This window comes from Bidens hawaiensis, unplaced genomic scaffold (genome assembly GCF_021521415.1).
Source record: "Bidens hawaiensis isolate Kalapana, Puna unplaced genomic scaffold, B.hawaiensis_p1.1 tig00032491_1, whole genome shotgun sequence".
Classification (NCBI taxonomy): Eukaryota; Viridiplantae; Streptophyta; class Magnoliopsida; order Asterales; family Asteraceae; genus Bidens; species Bidens hawaiensis.
In genome coordinates, this window is record NW_027495550.1 from 70 (window position 1) to 19,952 (window position 19,883).

General features: G+C 37.7%; 2 protein-coding genes across 3 annotated transcripts; one reads left to right on the top strand and one right to left on the bottom strand.

The window, feature by feature from the left end:
* Positions 1–9,724: 9,724 nt before the first annotated feature.
* On the top strand, positions 9,725–12,315 carry LOC143583680 (E3 ubiquitin-protein ligase DIS1-like). Its single transcript, XM_077065920.1, has 4 exons — positions 9,725–9,992; positions 10,537–10,754; positions 10,832–11,218; positions 11,799–12,315. Exons 2-4 carry the CDS (start codon positions 10,542–10,544, stop codon positions 12,117–12,119), a joined length of 921 nt encoding a protein of 306 aa, XP_076922035.1. The 5' UTR covers positions 9,725–9,992; positions 10,537–10,541; the 3' UTR covers positions 12,120–12,315.
* Positions 12,316–13,321: 1,006 nt separating this feature from the next.
* LOC143583678 (shaggy-related protein kinase eta-like) lies at positions 13,322–17,258 on the bottom strand. Of its 2 annotated transcripts, none has more exons than XM_077065918.1 (10): positions 17,057–17,258; positions 16,303–16,395; positions 16,164–16,223; positions 15,732–16,079; positions 15,591–15,647; positions 14,896–15,036; positions 14,656–14,802; positions 14,481–14,564; positions 14,287–14,388; positions 13,322–13,808 (listed from the first exon to the last, which is right to left on the bottom strand). In XM_077065918.1, exons 1-10 carry the CDS (start codon positions 17,069–17,071, stop codon positions 13,710–13,712), a joined length of 1,146 nt encoding a protein of 381 aa, XP_076922033.1. In that variant the 5' UTR covers positions 17,072–17,258; the 3' UTR covers positions 13,322–13,709. The 2 variants fall into 2 exon arrangements, with proteins under 2 accessions (XP_076922033.1, XP_076922034.1); XM_077065919.1 differs by lacking the exon at positions 17,057–17,258 and adding an exon at positions 16,870–17,051.
* Positions 17,259–19,883: the final 2,625 nt, after the last annotated feature.

Consider the following 19,883-nt stretch of genomic DNA (forward strand, 5'->3'; position numbering starts at 1 on the left):
TACGGTTATTATTATTTCGTGTACAATAAAGATAGTTAATACATTCACCGTTTAACCAAATACCAAAAACAAGTGGGTATTAAACATGTTCGATTGGTTAGGAGGAACCTTTGCTAACTTTTCAAGTTTCATAAATCGACCAAACATTTTTAGCTACGAATCTAATAACGACAGAAGCACGAAATAAACCTTATATAAAATATTGAATAATTAAATTATAACTCATATACGAGATGAAGTTATTGGTCTTATTAAAAAACTCTTTTTTTATATAGTAGATGAAGAGAGTAAAATGGTGAAAAAAATGAAACTTGGATCACTTATATAAGGTGAGATACATGTAAATCCTTATCGCCGTGTTCATTGTTTATCTCGTACGAATCTCGACCTAATACCTTGCATTTTGGCCTAACCTCCTATATCTTGCCATTTGAAAACAAGTTAAACCAACCTCATGCATATCAACTGTACAGGTTTCTTCTTGCGATATGGTTGCTTGCCACACTATGAGTTCTCACGATACGGCTACCTTCTCAACCTAATCCTCTAGGTTCCTGACTGGTTTATTTATTTATTTTGTTAATAGAATGTTGAGATATGCTATGCACGTAAACAAGATATATATAGAAAAGATCTCGCATGCATGTTATACAACTTTCAAGTCATTGCCAACAAAACACAAATCCGGGTCTTTAAACACCACATTTTGATTCAAATAGTTGTATATAAAGTTTCTAACAATTTTTTCATCTCTTTAATTGAAAAATAAAAAACAACTCAAATTTGTTTATGTTAGGTCAAATTCTTCCACAACCCACATAATCGTAACTTAACATTTGATGCATTGAACAAAAGTCTAAACAATCCTATATCATCGATAGTTTATGATACTCCCAAAATGATTTTATTAGTTCAGTTATTCTTTAATTAATCCATCTTTCCGATAACATAAATAATCAACCTAGTTTCTTCAACCCCCCCCCCCCCCCTCCCAATTTGCAAATTTTAAGTAGATTAAGCTTTATTGCAAATATAACAAATTTCAAAATTAAGCCACCTTTCACCAAGAACCCACATTCAACATAAAAAAGTTAAAAGTTTAGTGTGTTCTTATTCACTAAAGAGTCTTTAGTGATTAATTGTTTCTTCCTTTTTTTAAGCCAAATTAATTCATTTGTCCTTGAGTTCTTGGCATTGCTGTCTTTATTGTTATCTCAACACACACTCCAATTCTTAGACTCGCTATGAGAAGAAACGTGGTACACGTTATAATTCAGTGCCGCTCCACATGGTTTCATAGTAAGAATTTAAGGAATTTAAGTTATCACAAGTTTGAAGAAACCACCAAGATCTCTTCAACTATACTCATCCTCTTTTAAACCCAACTTTAAATAGTGGATAGCATTATTAAATCCCAAACCTTAACTTGAACATACAAATAATCTCAAAAGTCTTAAAACTTTTATATAAAATATCAAAAAGCACGAGGATAATCATCATCATTCTTTAGAGAAATAACAATATTCGTCATATAATAATACATATTTAATATCCGATCGTGGAGTAATTGATTAACATAAATTATCAGTTGTTGGTACACTAACTCTATCCCCACTGTAGGGGTATGGTGCAAAACCCGGTTTTACGACCCTAAATTTATTATGTTTGGCTTATTTTATTATATGGACTAATACAATGTTATTGGGCTGAGGGGGTTTTGTGGAGGTAACCCTAACTGGGCTAGGCCCATTAGGGTACCATGATAGTGGCCATGAGGCTCTCTATATAAGGAGATCTCCACCTCCTTATTAGAGGTCATGCTCAATAAGAGCTGCCACCACTTTTTTGTGTCTGTAAACAAGAGATCTTTGAGATTTCTTAGCAGTCGCCTCCACACCCCCGAAAAACCATTGCAGGTCTCAAGCAACCGGAGAAGAAGATCAAGACGTGGTTCGTTCATCTCGAAAATCCGTGGAAACATCGTCATGGATCAGGTCAGATTCATTTCATACTTCGACATTGGCGCCATCCGTGGGACGGCAACGAACTACCCTTCGATCTCCCTCTCGGTTGTCAGATCTCTCCCAGGAAAAACCCAGATCTGGAAGTTTACAGAAAAAGGCTTCAAGACTTGTTCTATTAAAGCTCAAAAAGATCCATAGATCTAAAGGAGGCTTCCAGATCTGTGCAAAAAGAAACTGCCTGATTCGAATGATCAAGTCTCCGGATCTGTGATGGTTTTAAATCTGTTCCGAGCTTCAGATCTATCTAGATCTGATTTACAGATCTAGATCTAGATTACAGACCTGGATTTTAGGTTTAAAATTGCAGATCTAACTCTTAAATTGCAGATCCAAAAATTACCAGACTTCCGCCGCCATGTACGCGCGCCAACGGATTCTCACTCCGCAGCCATGCATGTGCCGCCGCGGGAACCACCATGTGGGTTTCGCGCAAAAGACCTCCACCATGTGGGTTTTGCGCAAGAGACCTCCGCCACGCACGCGCGCTCGCGAGTCACCACTCCATCGCCGTGCATGCGCGCATCAGGCCACGCACCAAACTTAAAGGTTGGGAATCCTCATAATATCCCATATGGCTACGCGCCATACTTAAAGGTCGGGAATCCTCATAATATCCCATATGGCTACGCGCCATACTTAAAGGTCGGGAATCCTCATAATATCCCATATGGCTACGCGCCATACTTAAAGGTCGGGAATCCTCATAATATCCCATATGGCTACGCGCCATACTTAAAGGTCGGGAATCCTCATAATATCCCATATGGCTACGCGCCATACTTAAAGGTCGGGAATCCTCATAATATCCCATATGGCTACGCGCCATACTTAAAGGTCGGGAATCCTCATAATATCCCATATGGCTACGCGCCATACTTAAAGGTCGGGAATCCTCATAATATCCCATATGGCTACGCGCCATACTTAAAGGTTGGGAATCCTCATAATATCCCATATGGCTACACGCCATACTTAATGTAAGGCCCCGAACCCGATGACCCTACTTTAGCGTCGGATTTACTCATAAACACAGTTCTTCAAATCAGAGTTTATTAAAACTTTTCGCGGAATATAAAACATCAATCATTTGTTACAAAACATTAAATCTTTTCTTTGATACCATAACACAAAACTTTATATTTAAAACATCTTTACTTCTTTCTTCAGATGCCAGCCGTTCAATCCATGCCGTGTGTCATCCTCATGCTAACTCTATAATCAGCTCATATGCGTGCATACTAAAAGTCAGCTACGCTGAGTGAGTTCTAGTTAATCGAACGCCATACAATACATACACATACACACATATCCGTAGATACATATCCATACTTCACTAGTTACCCTTCTGTTCTACATACATACTTGCTACCATACATACATACATATCTACAATCACTAACCTCAGTCTACCGAGAGTACGTTCATAGTTCACCGTCTATACCTGTACTCAAGGTCGTAAACACGTACAAGGTTCGCAGTCCTTACCTATGTTCACCATTTATGGTACGTACAAGGATCGCGGTCCTTCCCTATACCATAGTACATCCACAACACGTACAAGGTTCGCAGTCCTTCCCAATGTTGCAACCTAATTCATAGCACGTACGAGGTTCGCAGTCCTCCCCTATGCTACAAAATCAGCACGTATAAGGTTCACAGTCCTTTCCTATGCTGAAATACATCCACAACACGTACAAGGTTCGCAGTCCTTCCCTATGTTGCAACCTAATTCATAGCACGTACGAGGTTCGCAGTCCTCCCCTATGCTACAAAATCAGCACGTATAAGGTTCACAGTCCTTTCCTATGCTGACGCCTATCTACATTACGTATAAGGTTCGCAGTCCTTATCTACGTTTACATACATCATCTACTTCACGTATAAGGTTCGCAGTCCTTAACTACGCCATCACCAGCCGAGTCTATGTCCGACAGAAGCTAGAGGGATTTGCCATCCTAACTTACTATGTCGAACGTAGAACTCACATGCCATTCGTGTACCTATATACACATACTTACATTATAACATAAGAACACTCTAGGCATTCTTTACCTCATTCATTTAACAACCATACCCTTGTCGTTACGTGCAATATCCGAAGATCGTTCACGCCCCGACAAGTATTCATTTGAAATATTCATACATCTTCGATATATAATATTCGTACCTTTATTTTTAACCTGACAGTACGCGCAATATCCGAAGATCGTTCGCGTACCGACAAACAATCATTCATATCTATCACACATATCACATATGACATACACTTATCACTTAGGATAAATGTATTAACAACACATCGAGTATGCACACAGCCCCGAAAACATAACAAGGAATGGGGCTAGAAACTCACCTGAACACGGTTACGTTCACCGTTAATCGTAATCCCTTTCTTCAGCTGTGCACGGCTGACTGTATAACAAGTACACGTATCAAACAACTATCACTAATCATCTTTCCAGTCTTAACTACTACCCACAACGAACGGGGGTCCGGGGGCAGCGCCCCTGGCAGCGGGGTCTAGGGGCGGCAGCCCCTAGCAGGGTCCAAGGGGCAGAGCCCCTGGCTGGGGTTTATTTACATTAACTGTCTTAACACATTTTCCATTAGGTTTTTAATTTATTTTCTAAGCGAACTTAGCTTTAGGCGAAGTTAAACCTTAAGCGAACTTAGCTTTAGGCGAAGTTAAACCTTAAGCGAACTTAGCTTTAGACGAAGTTAAACCTTAGGCGAACTTAGCTTTAGGCGAAGTTAAACCATAGGCGAACTTAGCTTTAGGCGAAGTTAAACCTTAGGCGAACTTAGCTTTAGGCGAAGTTAAACCTTAGGCGAACTTAGCTTTAGGCGAAGTTCATCAAGCGAACTTAGCTTGCAGGCGAAGTTCATCAGGCGAACTTAGCTTGCAGGCGAAGTTGTCGTCTGCAGGTTCTGTTCGCTCTTAAATCCTTCATTCCTTAACCAAATAACTCGATTTAGGTACCCATGGAATCGTCTGACCAGCGCCTACAAACCCCAACTATCAAATCGACCTAACATCGATGTTTAGAGGGTGCGATTTAGGCATATAGGTTACGGGTCCTTTTTATCAATCGATTAACCCATCAAATCATAACCATTTTCAGTAAGTTTAGCTTTGTTGGATTCGTTTTTACCATACAAACTCAGATCTACCATTTCTCAAATCAAACCGAACCTATACGAACGATTTCTAACCATAAACGTACCTTGAACGAGTCGAACTTACGAACACGAGCTGGTCTTGTTGCTTTGGTTCGTCACGACGATCTAGCACCAACTAACGTTTACTCTCTCTCGGATCCTGCTCGTTTATGGTATGTGTGTTTTCGAATGTGTAGAGATTTGAATGGAAAGAGATGAGGTTTAGGGTTTTATGGTGGTTTAGGGGATATTTATATCCCTTAAAGCCCATGGACCTAAGGCCCATTCTCATTTAACCCATCTCAAATAATCTAACACTAGCCCGACTCATACCAACTCCTACTCTATTATTTATTTCCCGAACCCGAGTCAACTTTCTCTCTATTATTAAGTAATATAATTAATATCATTTTGGAAATTTCGGGATGTTACACTTAAAGGTTGGGAATCCTCATAATATCCCATATGGCTACGCGCCATACTTAAAGGTTGGGAATCCTCATAAACCCATCAGGCCAAGCGCCAAACTTAAAGGTTGGGAATCCTAATAAACCCATACGGCTTCGCGCCGAATACAAGACCGAACGCGGCTCCGCTCCGTTCAACATGCACACCACCATGATGCTTGAGCGCAGTCGCATATCACATGCTCATGCACCACATATGCTCACGCATATTACATATGCTTACGCATCACATGCTCACACATATCACAGTCTACGCGCGCGCGCATGCAACATCTGCGCGTGGCGCGGGACATAAAGTCTACGCGCACGCGCATGCAACATCTGCGCGTGGCGCATAACACAAAGCCAGAGCCTATGCGCACGCGCATGCAACATCTGCGCGCGTCGCATGACGCACAGTCTATGCGCACGCGCAAGCTTCATTATTATTATAGCTCGTAAGCCGCAACTCGCGCAAGCTCCATTATTATTATAGCTCGTAAGTCGCCTCACGCGCAAGCTTCATTATTCTTATAGCTCGTAAGTCGCCTCACGCGCAAGCTTCATTATTCTTATAGCTCGTAAGTCGCCTCACGCGCAAGCTTCATTATTCTTATAGCTCGTAAGTCGCCTCACGCGCAAGCTTCATTATTATTATAGCTCGTAAGCCGCAACTCGCGCAAGCTCCATTATTATTATAGCTCGTAAGTCGCCTCACGCGCAAGCTTTATTATTCTTGTAGCTCATAAGTCGCCTCGCTCGCAAGCTTCATTATTCTTATAGCTCGTAAGTCGCCTCACGCGCAAGCTTCATTATTATTATAGCTCGTAAGCCGCAACTCGCGCAAGCTCCATTATTATTATAACTCGTAAGTCGCCTCACGCGCAAGCTTTATTATTCTTATAGCTCGTAAGTCGCCTCACGCGCAAGCTTTATTATTCTTGTAGCTCATAAGTCGCCTCGCGCGCAAGCTTCATTATTCTTATAGCTCGTAAGTCGCCTCACGCACAAGCTTCATTATTATTATAGCTCGTAAGCCGCAACTCGCGCAAGCTCCATTATTATTATAGCTCGTAAGTCGCCTCACGCGCAAGCTTTATTATTCTTATAGCTCATAAGTCGCCTCACGCGCAAGCTTCATTATTCTTATAGCTCATAAGTCGCCTCGCGCGCAAGCTTCATTATTCTTATAGCTCGTAAGTCGCCTCACGCGCAAGCTTCATTATTCTTATAGCTCATAAATCGCCTCGCGCGCAAGCTTCATTATTCTTATAGCTCGTAAGTCGCCTCACGCGCAAGCTTCATTATTCTTATAGCGCGCAAGCTTCATTATTCTTATAGCTCGTAAGCCGCCTCACGCGCAAGCTTCATTATTATTATAGCTCGTAAGCCGCAACTCGCGCAAGCTCCATTATTATTATAGCTCGTAAGTCGCCTCACGCGCAAGCTTTATTATTCTTGTAGCTCATAAGTCGCCTCGCGCGCAAGCTTCATTATTCTTATAGCTCGTAAGTCGCCTCACGCGCAAGCTTCATTATTATTATAGCTCGTAAGCCGCAACTCGCGCAAGCTCCATTATTATTATAGCTCGTAAGTCGCCTCACGCGCAAGCTTTATTATTCTTATAGCTCGTAAGTCGCCTCACGCGCAAGCTTCATTATTATTATAGCTCGTAAGCCGCAACTCGCGCAAGCTCCATTATTATTATAGCTCGTAAGTCGCCTCACGCGCAAGCTTTATTATTCTTATAGCTCGTAAGTCGCCTCACGCGCAAGCTTCATTATTATTATAGCTCGTAAGCCGCAACTCGCGCAAGCTTCATTATTATTATAGCTCGTAAGCCGCCACTCGCGCAAGCTCCATTATTATTATAGCTCGTAAGTCGCCTCACGCGCAAGCTTGATTATTCTTATAGCTCGTAAGTCGCCTCACGCGCAAGCTTCATTATTCTTATTGCTCGTAAGTCGCCTCACGCGCAAGCTTCATTATTATTATAGCTCGTAAGCTGCAACTCGCGCAAGCTCCATTATTATTATAGCTCGTAAGTCGCCTCACGCGCAAGCTTTATTATTCTTGTAGCTCATAAGTCGCCTCGCGCGCAAGCTTCATTATTCTTATAGCTCATAAGTCGCCTCACGCGCAAGCTTCATTATTATTATAGCTCGTAAGCCGCAACTCGCGCAAGCTCCATTATTATTATAGCTCGTAAGTCGCTTCACGCGCAAGCTTTATTATTCTTATAGCTCATAAGTCGCATCACGCGCAAGCTTTATTATTCTTATAGCTCATAAGTCGCCTCGCGCGCAAGCTTCATTATTCTTATAGCTCGTAAGTCGCCTCACGCGCAAGCTTTATTATTCTTATAGCTCATAAGTCGCCTCGCGCGCAAGCTTCATTACTCTTATAGATCCGTAAGTCGCCTCGCGCGCAGGCTTTATTATTCTCATAGATCCGTAAGTCGCCTCGCGCGCAGGCTTTATTATTCTCATAACTCGTAAGCTGCATCGCGCGCAAGTTATGTTACATTATTATCGAGATGCGCGCTCCATCTTTTATCAGGCCTCGTGCCACTATGATGCGTGCTATATCTTATTTATGCCAGGGCACCATTAATATCATAAGGACCGCAACATGTCACCATCATGAAGAAAACCTCCCAAAACTCAAAGACAATAAAGACAAGGCCGAAGAAAAGGGAAAAAACCGCCTCATGGCCTAACACACCTCATAAAGTCCAGCGCTCCACCTAGACGCTTGCGCGCCCAGGAACAACGCTGGACTTGGGGGGCTTGTAGGGGTATGGTGCTAAACCCGGTTTTACGACCCTAAATTTATTATGTTTGGCTTATTTTATTATATGGACTAATACAATGTTATTGGGCTGAGGGGGTTTTGTGGAGGTAACCCTAACTGGGCTAGGCCCATTAGGGTACCATGATGGTGGCCATGAGGCTCTCTATATAAGGAGATCTCCACCTCCTTATTAGAGGTCATGCTCAATAAGAGCCACCACCACTTTTTTGTATCTGTAAACAAGAGATCTTTGAGATTTCTTAGCAGTCGCCTCCACACCCCCGAAAAACCATTGCAGGTCTCAAGCAACTGGAGAAGAAGATCAAGACGAGATTCGTTCATCTCGAAAATCCGTGGAAACATCGTCATGGATCAGGTCAGATTCATTTCATGCTTCGACACCCACAAAATTGTTTTTTTCCCCATTCGCTTATTACAATAATGAACATCCATCGCAATTCATTTGACCGAACTTTAAAAAACAACAATAATATATATTTAACAAATAACAAACATTGAACTTTAGCTCATCCGACGATAATTTAGGGATTACAATGAATAGGGTTTAGGTATTTTCAAACTCATACTCGATTATTAAAGCTTGTTTTAAGCATGTCCCAAACCCATCGGGTTTTAATCGGGTAATTACCCGTCGGGTTTCGGGTTTCCTATCAGGTTTTAACAAGATACTCGTCAGGTGTATCTGGCCCGAAACTCATCGGGTTTCTATCGGATTGACAAAATATAACGAATCAAGTACAAACAATGATTATCATAAAATTGAAATGTTTCAAATAATGGTCAAAAACAAGTTTCAACAAATAATATATGTAGAATGTATTATACATAAATATATATAATATTGAAAATGTTATGTCGGGTGCACCGAGTATATAATCGGGAAAATGGGTCAATGTTATCGGGTCGGGTAATTAGGTATATTACAAATCCCAAACTCATGAAAAATTTCGAAACTATTACTCGTCCCATTTTATGTCGGATTTCAGGCTTTCCCATGGGGTACGGGTTTCATTGACATCCCTAGACGACATGGAAAGAAAATGAAGATTTAGGTTAAAGGGTGCAAGGTTTCAAGTTTATACCCTATCCCAACCTGTTTTATTACAACATTTTGCAGGAGGCGGGTTTTTCTCAAAACAGGAGTTAGTGTGCTTAGCTACCAAACGCTATCTAGAATCATCCATGTTTCAAGTCTCTATTTGTTTTGTAGGTTACCCCATATAACCGGGTTTTATTTGTTGTTAAAAAAAAAATTGAATATAAAACCAAAATAAGACAAGAAGCCAAGGTTTGTTGGTTTGTTTTGTTTGAAGTTTGAATCGGTGTTGGGTCCCACCATCGTCAAGCATACTCTTGTTTCTTTGTATTTTCTCGAGAACTAATCCTTCTGTCCTCACTGCACACGCTTGACGCTCCTCTTGAATACCCAACCCTTTAATTTGAATCCATTCTTATATTATTATTCCATTATTATTCACACCGCATTCAATTTTCTCCGGCATTTATTAGGGTTCTTACCCAATTCCCCCAATTTTGGGTTCAATTACAGGTACCCCTTTATTATATCATTCAATCTGTCGGTTGTGTATTCTCAATCGCTCTAAAGTTTTGATTTTTCGACTGATTGATTGTGGGTTTTTGTGTTTGGTGAAGTATGCACACCAAGTGTTTGATATTGGATATTGTTTGTGGGGTTTGTGGGTTTGTATTTTTTTCAAATTTGGAGTTGTGGGTTTTGTTAAATTTTGTGTTTTTTGTAATCTTTAAGTTTGGGACAAATGTTATTGGTTAAGGGTTTGTAATCTTGCTTATGAAATTGGAAAATTGGGTTTTTTTTATGTGATTGTGATTGTTTTGTGAATTTTGCTATTAAGTGAATTCTATATGCTTGAATGATTGATTAGTGGTTTTCTTATACATGTTTTAGTCATGTTCTAAGGCTTGACTGTTAGGTAGACATTGAAATTTGATCATCATGATGACCTATCATGCTACTATGTTCACTAGATTAATGTGATCTTATTATACTTGTTGGATGATATAAGTATGTTATCTAACATTGTTTGTTTTGTTGGCATATATGAACGGAAGAGGAATCATGTCATCAATATCTTATTATGACGACTTGCGAGATAATCCCGAGGTTATTGACCCTCCTCAACTAGAAGATGCAATGGATGTAATAGAACATGTACACGCTCACGACTCGGTGCAAAACGCTTTAAAACCTAATCAACTCGCCACTAGCAGTGTGCGTGACCTATTGGAGTGTCCGGTTTGCTTGAATGCCATGTACCCTCCTATTCACCAGGTCAGTAATCTACCTCACATTTTTATTAAATGGTTTTTTAGAAAAATTGTAAACTGATACTTTTCTGTTTGTTGTAGTGCTCAAATGGTCACACATTATGTTCTGGTTGCAAACCGCGTGTGCACAACCGTTGTCCAACATGCAGACACGAACTAGGAAACATTAGATGTCTAGCACTCGAAAAGGTGGCTGCGTCTCTTGAACTTCCGTGTAAATATCAGAGCTACGGGTGTTTCGGAATCTATCCGTATTACAGCAAGTTAAAACATGAATCTCAATGTATTTTCCGGCCCTATAACTGTCCTTATGCGGGTTCAGAGTGCACTGTTATTGGTGATATCCCTTATCTTGTGGCCCATTTAAAAGACGGGCATAAAGTTGACATGCATAATGGCAGTACTTTTAATCATCGGTATGTCAAATCAAACCCTCATGAGGTTGAGAATGCAACATGGATGCTTACGGTATGTTTGTTTATCTTTATCTATATCGATTTTTAAGGGTAGTTTAGACATTTAGTTGATGATCAAGCACGGGCAGAGCCTGAGACAGGGTCGGCTTGTAGGTCACGTGATTGGCTCGTTTAAATTAAACCCCATATTTAAAATATTTTTTATATAATTATAATAGTAACATATAAAAATATTTGAAAAAACTGTAATTCATATATTATTTTGAATCTGTCTCTTAATCTTTAAATAAGTTGGTAAAAAAACTAAAAAAGAGGAAAGCAAAAATAACACACTTAATATTGTAAATTCTCTAGTATATAATTTTGGCATTATGTGTATGTTAAAAATTAATATTTTGTCTTCTATTTTATTAATAAGTGTAAAAAAGTAATAAAAAACTAACGAGCCGACTTGAGCTCGGCTCTTTAGCTCGTTAGAGTATACACGCCTAGCCGGCCCATTTAGCTTCGAGGCCGAGCCCAAACTGGCTTGGATCGTTTACAACCTTAATGAAACATGAGCCAACTGTTGAGTCAAAATTGCATTTATTAATGCAAGAATAATTCAAGATCTTGTTTTGCCGACATTCCAGGTGTTTAGTTGCTATGGTCAATACTTCTGTCTCCATTTTGAGGCATTACAGCTGGGAATGGCACCCGTTTATATCGCTTTCTTGAGATTTATGGGGGATGATGACGAGGCGAAGAACTACAGCTACAGTTTGGAGGTTGGAGGGAACGGGAGGAAGATGACGTGGCAAGGAGTCCCAAGAAGCATTCGAGACAGCCACAGGAAGGTTCGGGATAGCTTTGATGGTCTGATTATTCAGAGAAACATGGCACTTTTCTTTTCTGGAGGTGACAGGAAGGAACTGAAGCTGAGGGTTACTGGTAAGATTTGGAAAGAACAGTAACAGTAAAATTGTTTGTGAATTTGCTAGTGGTTTTAGTGCTGGTGTGATAGGTGGTTTTAATGGGTTGTAAGGAGCAAACTCTCTTTGCTTGTGTGTGTGCTGCAATATTTATTTGGGTAGAAATGAAATTTTGGTGTATGGGATTTAGAATTAACAAGCGCATGACTGCTTCTTGTATGTTATTAAACACTAATATATGTATGCGCGTTATGCACTTAAGGAGGTCGGTGACGGAGTCGCCCACATTTTAATACCTGAACCTGTTGAGGGCTGACATATAAATGTTTAGTTCATTATGATATGTCATGAACAAAGTCAAGCTTAAATGGGGTTGAGTCTAAAAATAAGCAATCCTGAAGTTTATATTGGTTTAAGTAGGCTTGGCTACTCGTGAGTCAAAAAGAACATCATGTTATGCATATATTATTTTTATTTAATATAACTATATATCATATATACATATAGTTATGGTAAAAACATAATTAAATATAATACTAATAATAATAATAATACATGTGTATAAATAATATAATTAAAGAGAGGATAGAGAACCTGTTAAGAAAAGTTTATTTGTATATGAGTAATCTACTGATTTAAATGAGCCAAGTCTGAGCCTACTTCAAGTTCGATTTTTTTTCATGAGCCGGGCTTGAGCTATGTTAAGCTAAACAAGAGGAGCTAGGCTCGGCTCGGCTTGTTTACCCCCTATATTCTGGTATACCTTAAGATGCTTCCATATGTGTCCAAAGTACCTCATATAACACTTAACAATCCAGTTCAAAAGTGTGACAACTCACAACAGCTCATAATATTTGTTCAAACCAGCCTTCATTGTCTAACTACTTGCTCTCTACTGTAATGATATGAACATTATAGATTTTAAATCAACGACAATTGTAGCTTGTTTTTTATTCAACTATTGACAGGTATGAAGCCATTGATGGCTATTAGGTGAGTAGCAAAATGCCAGGACAGATTTTCTAATAAATTTATTAATATATGAAAAATATTTAAAATTTAATACTTCAAATCATGACTCATGGAATATTTGATTGTAACTCTTAAATAGTGTCCAATCTTTTAAGAACTAATTTGTTACATATTTAGCACTTTAAAACATGACAAAACCAGTAAACCACAATCATAATAAGGACGTTAAGGTATGACAACTGCACGACATAGCAAGACTCTAAACAAGCAAATGTTTTGAAAGCAAGTCAAATAGGTGTTATCATTTACACAAACACCAAGTTAAAACACAATACAACTACATAACGACGAATTACACAAGTAAAAAAAAAGAAACATCTCCTCCCATGATGACATGATTTGTTTGTTTGTTTACAGACAGCCAAAACTTTAGTCTTTGGTTCTTCTGCCTTGTTCATCTTCTTCTTCTACTACTTTTTACTACTACACTTGGGCCCATCATACTATAAAGAAAATGGCCTTACTTCATCTCTCCTATTGGCCAGTCTAGAGAGAGGGAACAAGATAACCTTAAGTCTGTACTTGTGGTCATGAAAGAAGATACGATGCCACCGCTTCATCGACTGAAATCCCACAACAGAGCTCTATACATGTATATTATTATGTCACCGCAGCAGGAGGCACAATTTGCAGACCAATTTGCCTCTTCACATGATCTGGAATTAGCCTGTTCACAAGCTCTGGAGATGCTGCAGACAACTGCACCATAAACACAGTAAATCCATCGGTAACAATACTCATTATCCATTTTATAAATGTTTGTGCATAAGATACGATTAAAAATGTTATTTTTTTTTGTATAAAGCAAATTAGGAGGTTAAACTAATTTTGGATTTGTTAATTTAGTAATGATTAACCTCACAAATTGGACCAAAGTTGGTATATAATTACATTTGTCCAAATTAGTGGTCCAAAAAAGTGGCTCGCCAAATTAACTTTAATGAAGTAAAGCAAAAACTTTATCAAAACACACACAAAAAAGTGTCCTTTGAAGAGAAAAAAGTTGCAAAGTTGCAATTAATTAGGATAGCTCAGTATGAGGGTGCGCCATTAGTGTTTAGACCAAATTCCATGAATGCGACTATGCATATTAATTATATCTAATTAAAGGTGCAAGATAAAAGGCATGTCTCAAGAGTAAACTAACTATATATATAGACATATACCGTGTACCTACCTCTTGTTTGAAGTTGAATAGAGGTGGTAACGGTCGACCATTTGGTAAACGAGCATTAGGCTGCCGAATCTCATCGAAGAAAGGATGTGCTATGGCTTCAAGCTGTATCGTTAATTAAAAAAAAAAGAGTTAAATTCCATATTTTGAAACGTGTGATCCATAAACAATAGGATTAGTTGATTAGTGAAACTCACAGCATTGCAGCGAAGGCTTGGAGAGTACTGCAAGAGCCGTGAAGCGAGATCAATTGCCTCAGGAGGCATCCGCTTATGAAACACCTATAACAAGATAAAATGGCCAATTAATTGTTATGATTATATTATATCATTCTGGTAACTTTAAAATCATAATAAATAAATAAACTTGTACCTTGTGCCAAGGGTGAGCCTTTACTTGAGGAAACCTAAAATCAGTGTAGTTTGGATTCATACAACGAAGTTCTTCACGAGTCGGTGTGCCCAAAACCTTAATAATCTCCACAAGCTGATCGACTGCATTCTCTCCAGGAAATAGTGGCTAAAAAATAAGAATAACCAGAAAATTTTCAATATATTTATTGTTTAGGTCTTATATGATGACTTTATATTAACAGTCACAGAAAATGCCAACCTGCCCCAAAAGAAGTTCAGCAAGAATGCAACCAGCCGACCATATATCAATCGAGGTTGTATACTCTGTCGCACCAAAGATAAGTTCTGGTGCACGATAAAACCGAGAGCAAATATATGATATATTTGCTTCTCCCCTCACCTGACATGACAGAAATATAAATATGGTCAGATGTAAATTATGAAAACAAAAATATCAGAATGGCCATGACTCGAGTTAACAAAATTTATGGTTTGGATTGCTACAAATCTATAATCATGTACATTATAGGGGTGTGGGCAAAACCGAAATAACTGAATCGTAACCAGAATAACCTACGGAACCAAACAACTAAAGAACCGGCGGTTCGGTTTTATGTTTCTTAAAAAACCAACTTTTCGGTTTTGCTATAATCTAGAACCCAGAAAAAAAAAACCCCGAACTGTAACCGAAAAAACAAATTTTAAGTAATTTATGGAGCAATAATAAATGGTTTAGCCCAAAACTTTTAGGACCAAATGTGTAATTTTGGATTAATTATTAGTTAACAAAAATTTTTGACCCAAAGTTTTCAAGCCCAAATGGTAAAACTGAACCCGATGTAAACCCCAAAAACCGAAACCAAATGGTTCTCAAAAGTCGAATTTTTGATTTTTTGTTCGGTTTGAGCCTAAAATCTAGAAATATCTCAGATCTGTGAGAAAGGATAGACATACTAGCATTTTTGCACTTCCGAAGTCACAAATCTTGACTTGGTGAGTAACAGGGTCAACCTATGACAAAAAAGACAATAAAACGAATGAGAACTACTGATTTAAAACATAATAACAAGTAATAAAAAAAGTATATGTTCTTACCAGGACATTCTGGGGCTTCAAGTCTCTGTGGCATACTCCAGTAACCATATGCATGTATGCTAACCCTCTAAAAATCTGATATGTGTAAAGTTTGACATAGATGAGAGGCATCCGTTGGCGTGCATCATTGTGATGCTTTAAAACTCTAAAAATCGTCTCGGGAACATATTCCATCACCAGGTTCAAAAAAAGCTCATCTTTGCTTGTTGTTGAATAAAAACAATGCTTCAATGACACCACGTTTGGATGGTCCATTGTTCGCATTAACTGTAATTCACGGTTCTTGTATCGTTTATCTTGCAAAACCTTTTTTATAGCCACAGTTTCTCCGGTTTCTAAACATTTCGCCTGAAATAAAAATATTCATGTTAAAATTAAAGATGTAATTTTTTAAACTCTATATGAGCTTGAACTCTCGAAGCTAACGTTTACCTGGAAAACTATTCCAAACGATCCGGCCCCTACCACACGCTCTGCCATGTAACTGACCGTCTACACAAGTAATAATGTTACGCACAATTAATAAATCGTCAGCTAAACGATATTTATTATTTTTAATATTGTAACATACCTGCTTTGGTTCTCCATTGTTACCACCAATTGTGGTAGATATGATGTGACCAGTTTCAGCTCCGTTTCCATCAACAACCTTCGTCGACATTTCCTACACCGTTTATCAAGAAAATATGTTCAACAACTTATTACCAACATTTATGCAAATTACACGCCAAAAGATCGGATTTTTAAGTTTTAACAAAACTAAACACGACATTACAAGTAATAAGTAATTATTCTTTTCACCTATGAAGTTTATCATCATCAAAATGTCAAATTCTTCCACTTTTTAGTACTTTTTCAAGATAAAAGATTTGCCCTTCAAACAGAACCAAACTAGGTTCATGATCTTTAAATATATACAGAAAAAAAATAAACTAAATAACATCAAATCAGCTCAACAAAACCAAATGTAACCAGATTTTAACAGAAGCATAATAACAATAATAATAAAATCAAAGCCATATAACACATCACTGATCCAACAAAATTCAACAAGATCCCTAAATTACACAGATCCATGAAACCCTAAATCAAGAAACCCTAACCCCACTTAGTAATACATCTACAGTAACCAAACCACCTTGAATCTTGACCTAATTAACTCCAAAATCACAAAACCAGTAAGGTAGATCAATCTTTATGTATAAAGCAGGAAGCTTTTTCCAAGATTGGATGAACAATTAGACGACAGATCGAAGCAAGAATAGAATAGAATAGAATAACTTGTGGGAAAAACAAAGAAGAATTGTAGGGAAAGATGAATATACCTTATCATCGGCCATTGGATGATCGATCTGGTGGTACAAAGAAAGAAAGATAGAATTTTTATTTTTTTTTAATTTTTTTAAAGAAAATGAAATTAGGTGATGATGATGGGTATGAAGGAAGAGAGAGAAAGAGAAAAAGGAAGAGGACCCATTTAGAGAAACAGCTCCATGTGATTACAGCTTGGCTTTCATTTGATTTGGTGTGTCTGTCTTCTCTTCTTGAGATGAATAATGAATGAATAATAATAAAGACTAGCGTGGATCAATACTCCTCCCTTCCTTCCTATACTATTCAATGGGTTGGTGGGTCCCACATGGTTAGGTTTTACTATACTCGTTTGTTGTTGTGGAGACGTGATGTGGACTCGGTTGGTATGGGTTTGGTTTGTTTTGGTATCGGTTTGTATCACGTTTAAAGATTATGGGATTGTTTGTATAACTTAATGGAGCATGAGGGTGGTTGTATTAGAAAGTTGAGGGTTAATTGTGTAGTTAATGAAACTTGAAGGTTGATTATATTAACTAAATTAATCTTGAGGGATACAATATGTAAAAATTTGGGTATGGATTTCAAAAGTATATATTAAATGGTAAATAATCCAATAGAATAATTTCTTATCCTACATCATGCACACGACATTCTACAATGTTAAATTCAGTAAAAACATGTTAACCTTAAAATCACAACTACACAAGTTGGTCGTCGTCCACATTTGGCCCAACGATTCCATCCACCGTCACCGTCCAATAATTCTGCCCACGATCCACTGTCGTCGGTTTTTGTTCACAAATCTATTTAGCTATTTGATAAGAATTGAAATTGAAATTGGAGTTAATTCATCAGTTAAACTTTGAAATTCATCCAATTAATCATCAATTTAAAGCTTTAATCGATCAGTTTTGAGCTGTATGATGGGGTTTAACCTTGAAAGTATTAGGTTTAACCTAAGCTATAACAATCAAGTTTATTTAAAACTAAGTTATAATGGCTTATAGCTTCCAACGAGACCACCAACCTTTTACACACTCAAAAAAGTGTAAGAATGGTTGGTGGTACATTTCGGACATGGTACTTTTTTTTTGTCTTAAACCAAGAGGACGAAAATTGATTTTTACATCCATTATAAGTCGTGATGATGATATCACTTTTTGTAGTGTGTGAAAGGTAGGTGGAGTATTTCATGTGACCACCAATCATTTACACACTTTTTTAGTGTGTGAAAAGTTTTGTGTGAAAAATTGGTGGTCCGCAAAGATACCTATAGTACTTTTTATCTTTTAGTCTTGATTGTGCACTTATTCATCACTCTTTTCTTTCTGCATTTGGATGATGTTGTGGTAAGGGCTACAGCATGAAAGGTTGTTGATCGGGTTTTTTTTTTTGGAAACTACAGGTTTGGTCCAAATTGTTCGGTCGTGTGCAACACTTTAAAATTAGTTTGAGTATTTGTTTCTTACCATTCAAGATGATTTTTCATATAGAAATGTAAAATAGAATTTAAAATAACTATTTGTTTCTTACAATTAGGATCACTCTTGTTCATTAGTTCCCTTAATTTTAAGTAAGCATTGTTGGTTTGTTTGTATGAACAACTCTTAATAAGTAAAATGTATGGTTTGATTTTTGAACATATATACACATTTCAATACATATGATTACCAAAATATTTTAATTTGCTTACAATGTTTGATTTAACATATATTTTTTGTACATATTTTGAATCCATGAATTTTTATGCATCACAATAATTGGTTTTATCTTTTTTGAGCAGACATAGGTTTTTATAAAAGCCCATCATGAGAGGCAGATTTCACAATCTTAATATCGGATGACCAAATACATATACCAATTAAACCAACCATATTTGAGTCGGGATTCGATTAAAGTTTTGAACCCCCCAAAATTGGGAAGGATGGATTGGGATAGGTCAAATATGTCATTTATTCTTATGGTTTAGTTGCTAAATAATAAAGCCCATGTTGGTATTTTGCGTCTCAAAGTTTGTGCAAGGTAGTAGAAGTACCGCTGTTGTTTTCCTTTAACACCCGTCAATTAATAGAAGTATGGGTGTCCAAAATACCCGAACCCGATTAACCTGACCCGACCCGAACCCGAATAAGCAAATTCGGGTCGGGTTAAATCGGGTCAAAATGTACTAATCGGGTTATTCGGGTCAACCCGAATTATTAATAGGGTCGGGTTTGGGGTTCATTTTTGGGAAAAGTCGGGTTTCGGGTTAACCCAAATAACCCGATTAGTGGCGATACTTAACTTTATATACAATGATTAAAAGGTGAAATAAGCACTATAAATGCAATAATGTTTCATTTATGTTGTGTTCATTTAAATAAACGAACGAGCATGAACACATATTTTACTTGTTTATCTATGTTTGTGAACGTTTGTTTATGATCGTTCATTTAAGTTTATTTACGTTCGTTCATGTTCGTTTACATATTAATAGAAAATTATTAAATATTATTTGCATTTAGTAATTATATCGCCCTAATATGTTTTATAGTTGTTTGTATGTGTTTATTTAAATGCGTTCATTTATGTTTGATAATGTATGTTTGTGTTCGTTAATGTATGTACACATATGTTCCTTCATGTCCGTTTATCTTTGTTTAATTATGTTCATTTATGCTCGTGAATTCTTCGTTTAGATTATAAATGAATGATCATGAACAAAAATATTTGTTCGATTAAGTGTTCGTGTTCGTGTTCGTTAAAAGTTAAATGAAAGAATACGGACACCTTTGTTCATGTTCGTTCAGTTCATTTACAGGTTTATATGTGAAATTATAAGATATACTTGTAAAATAA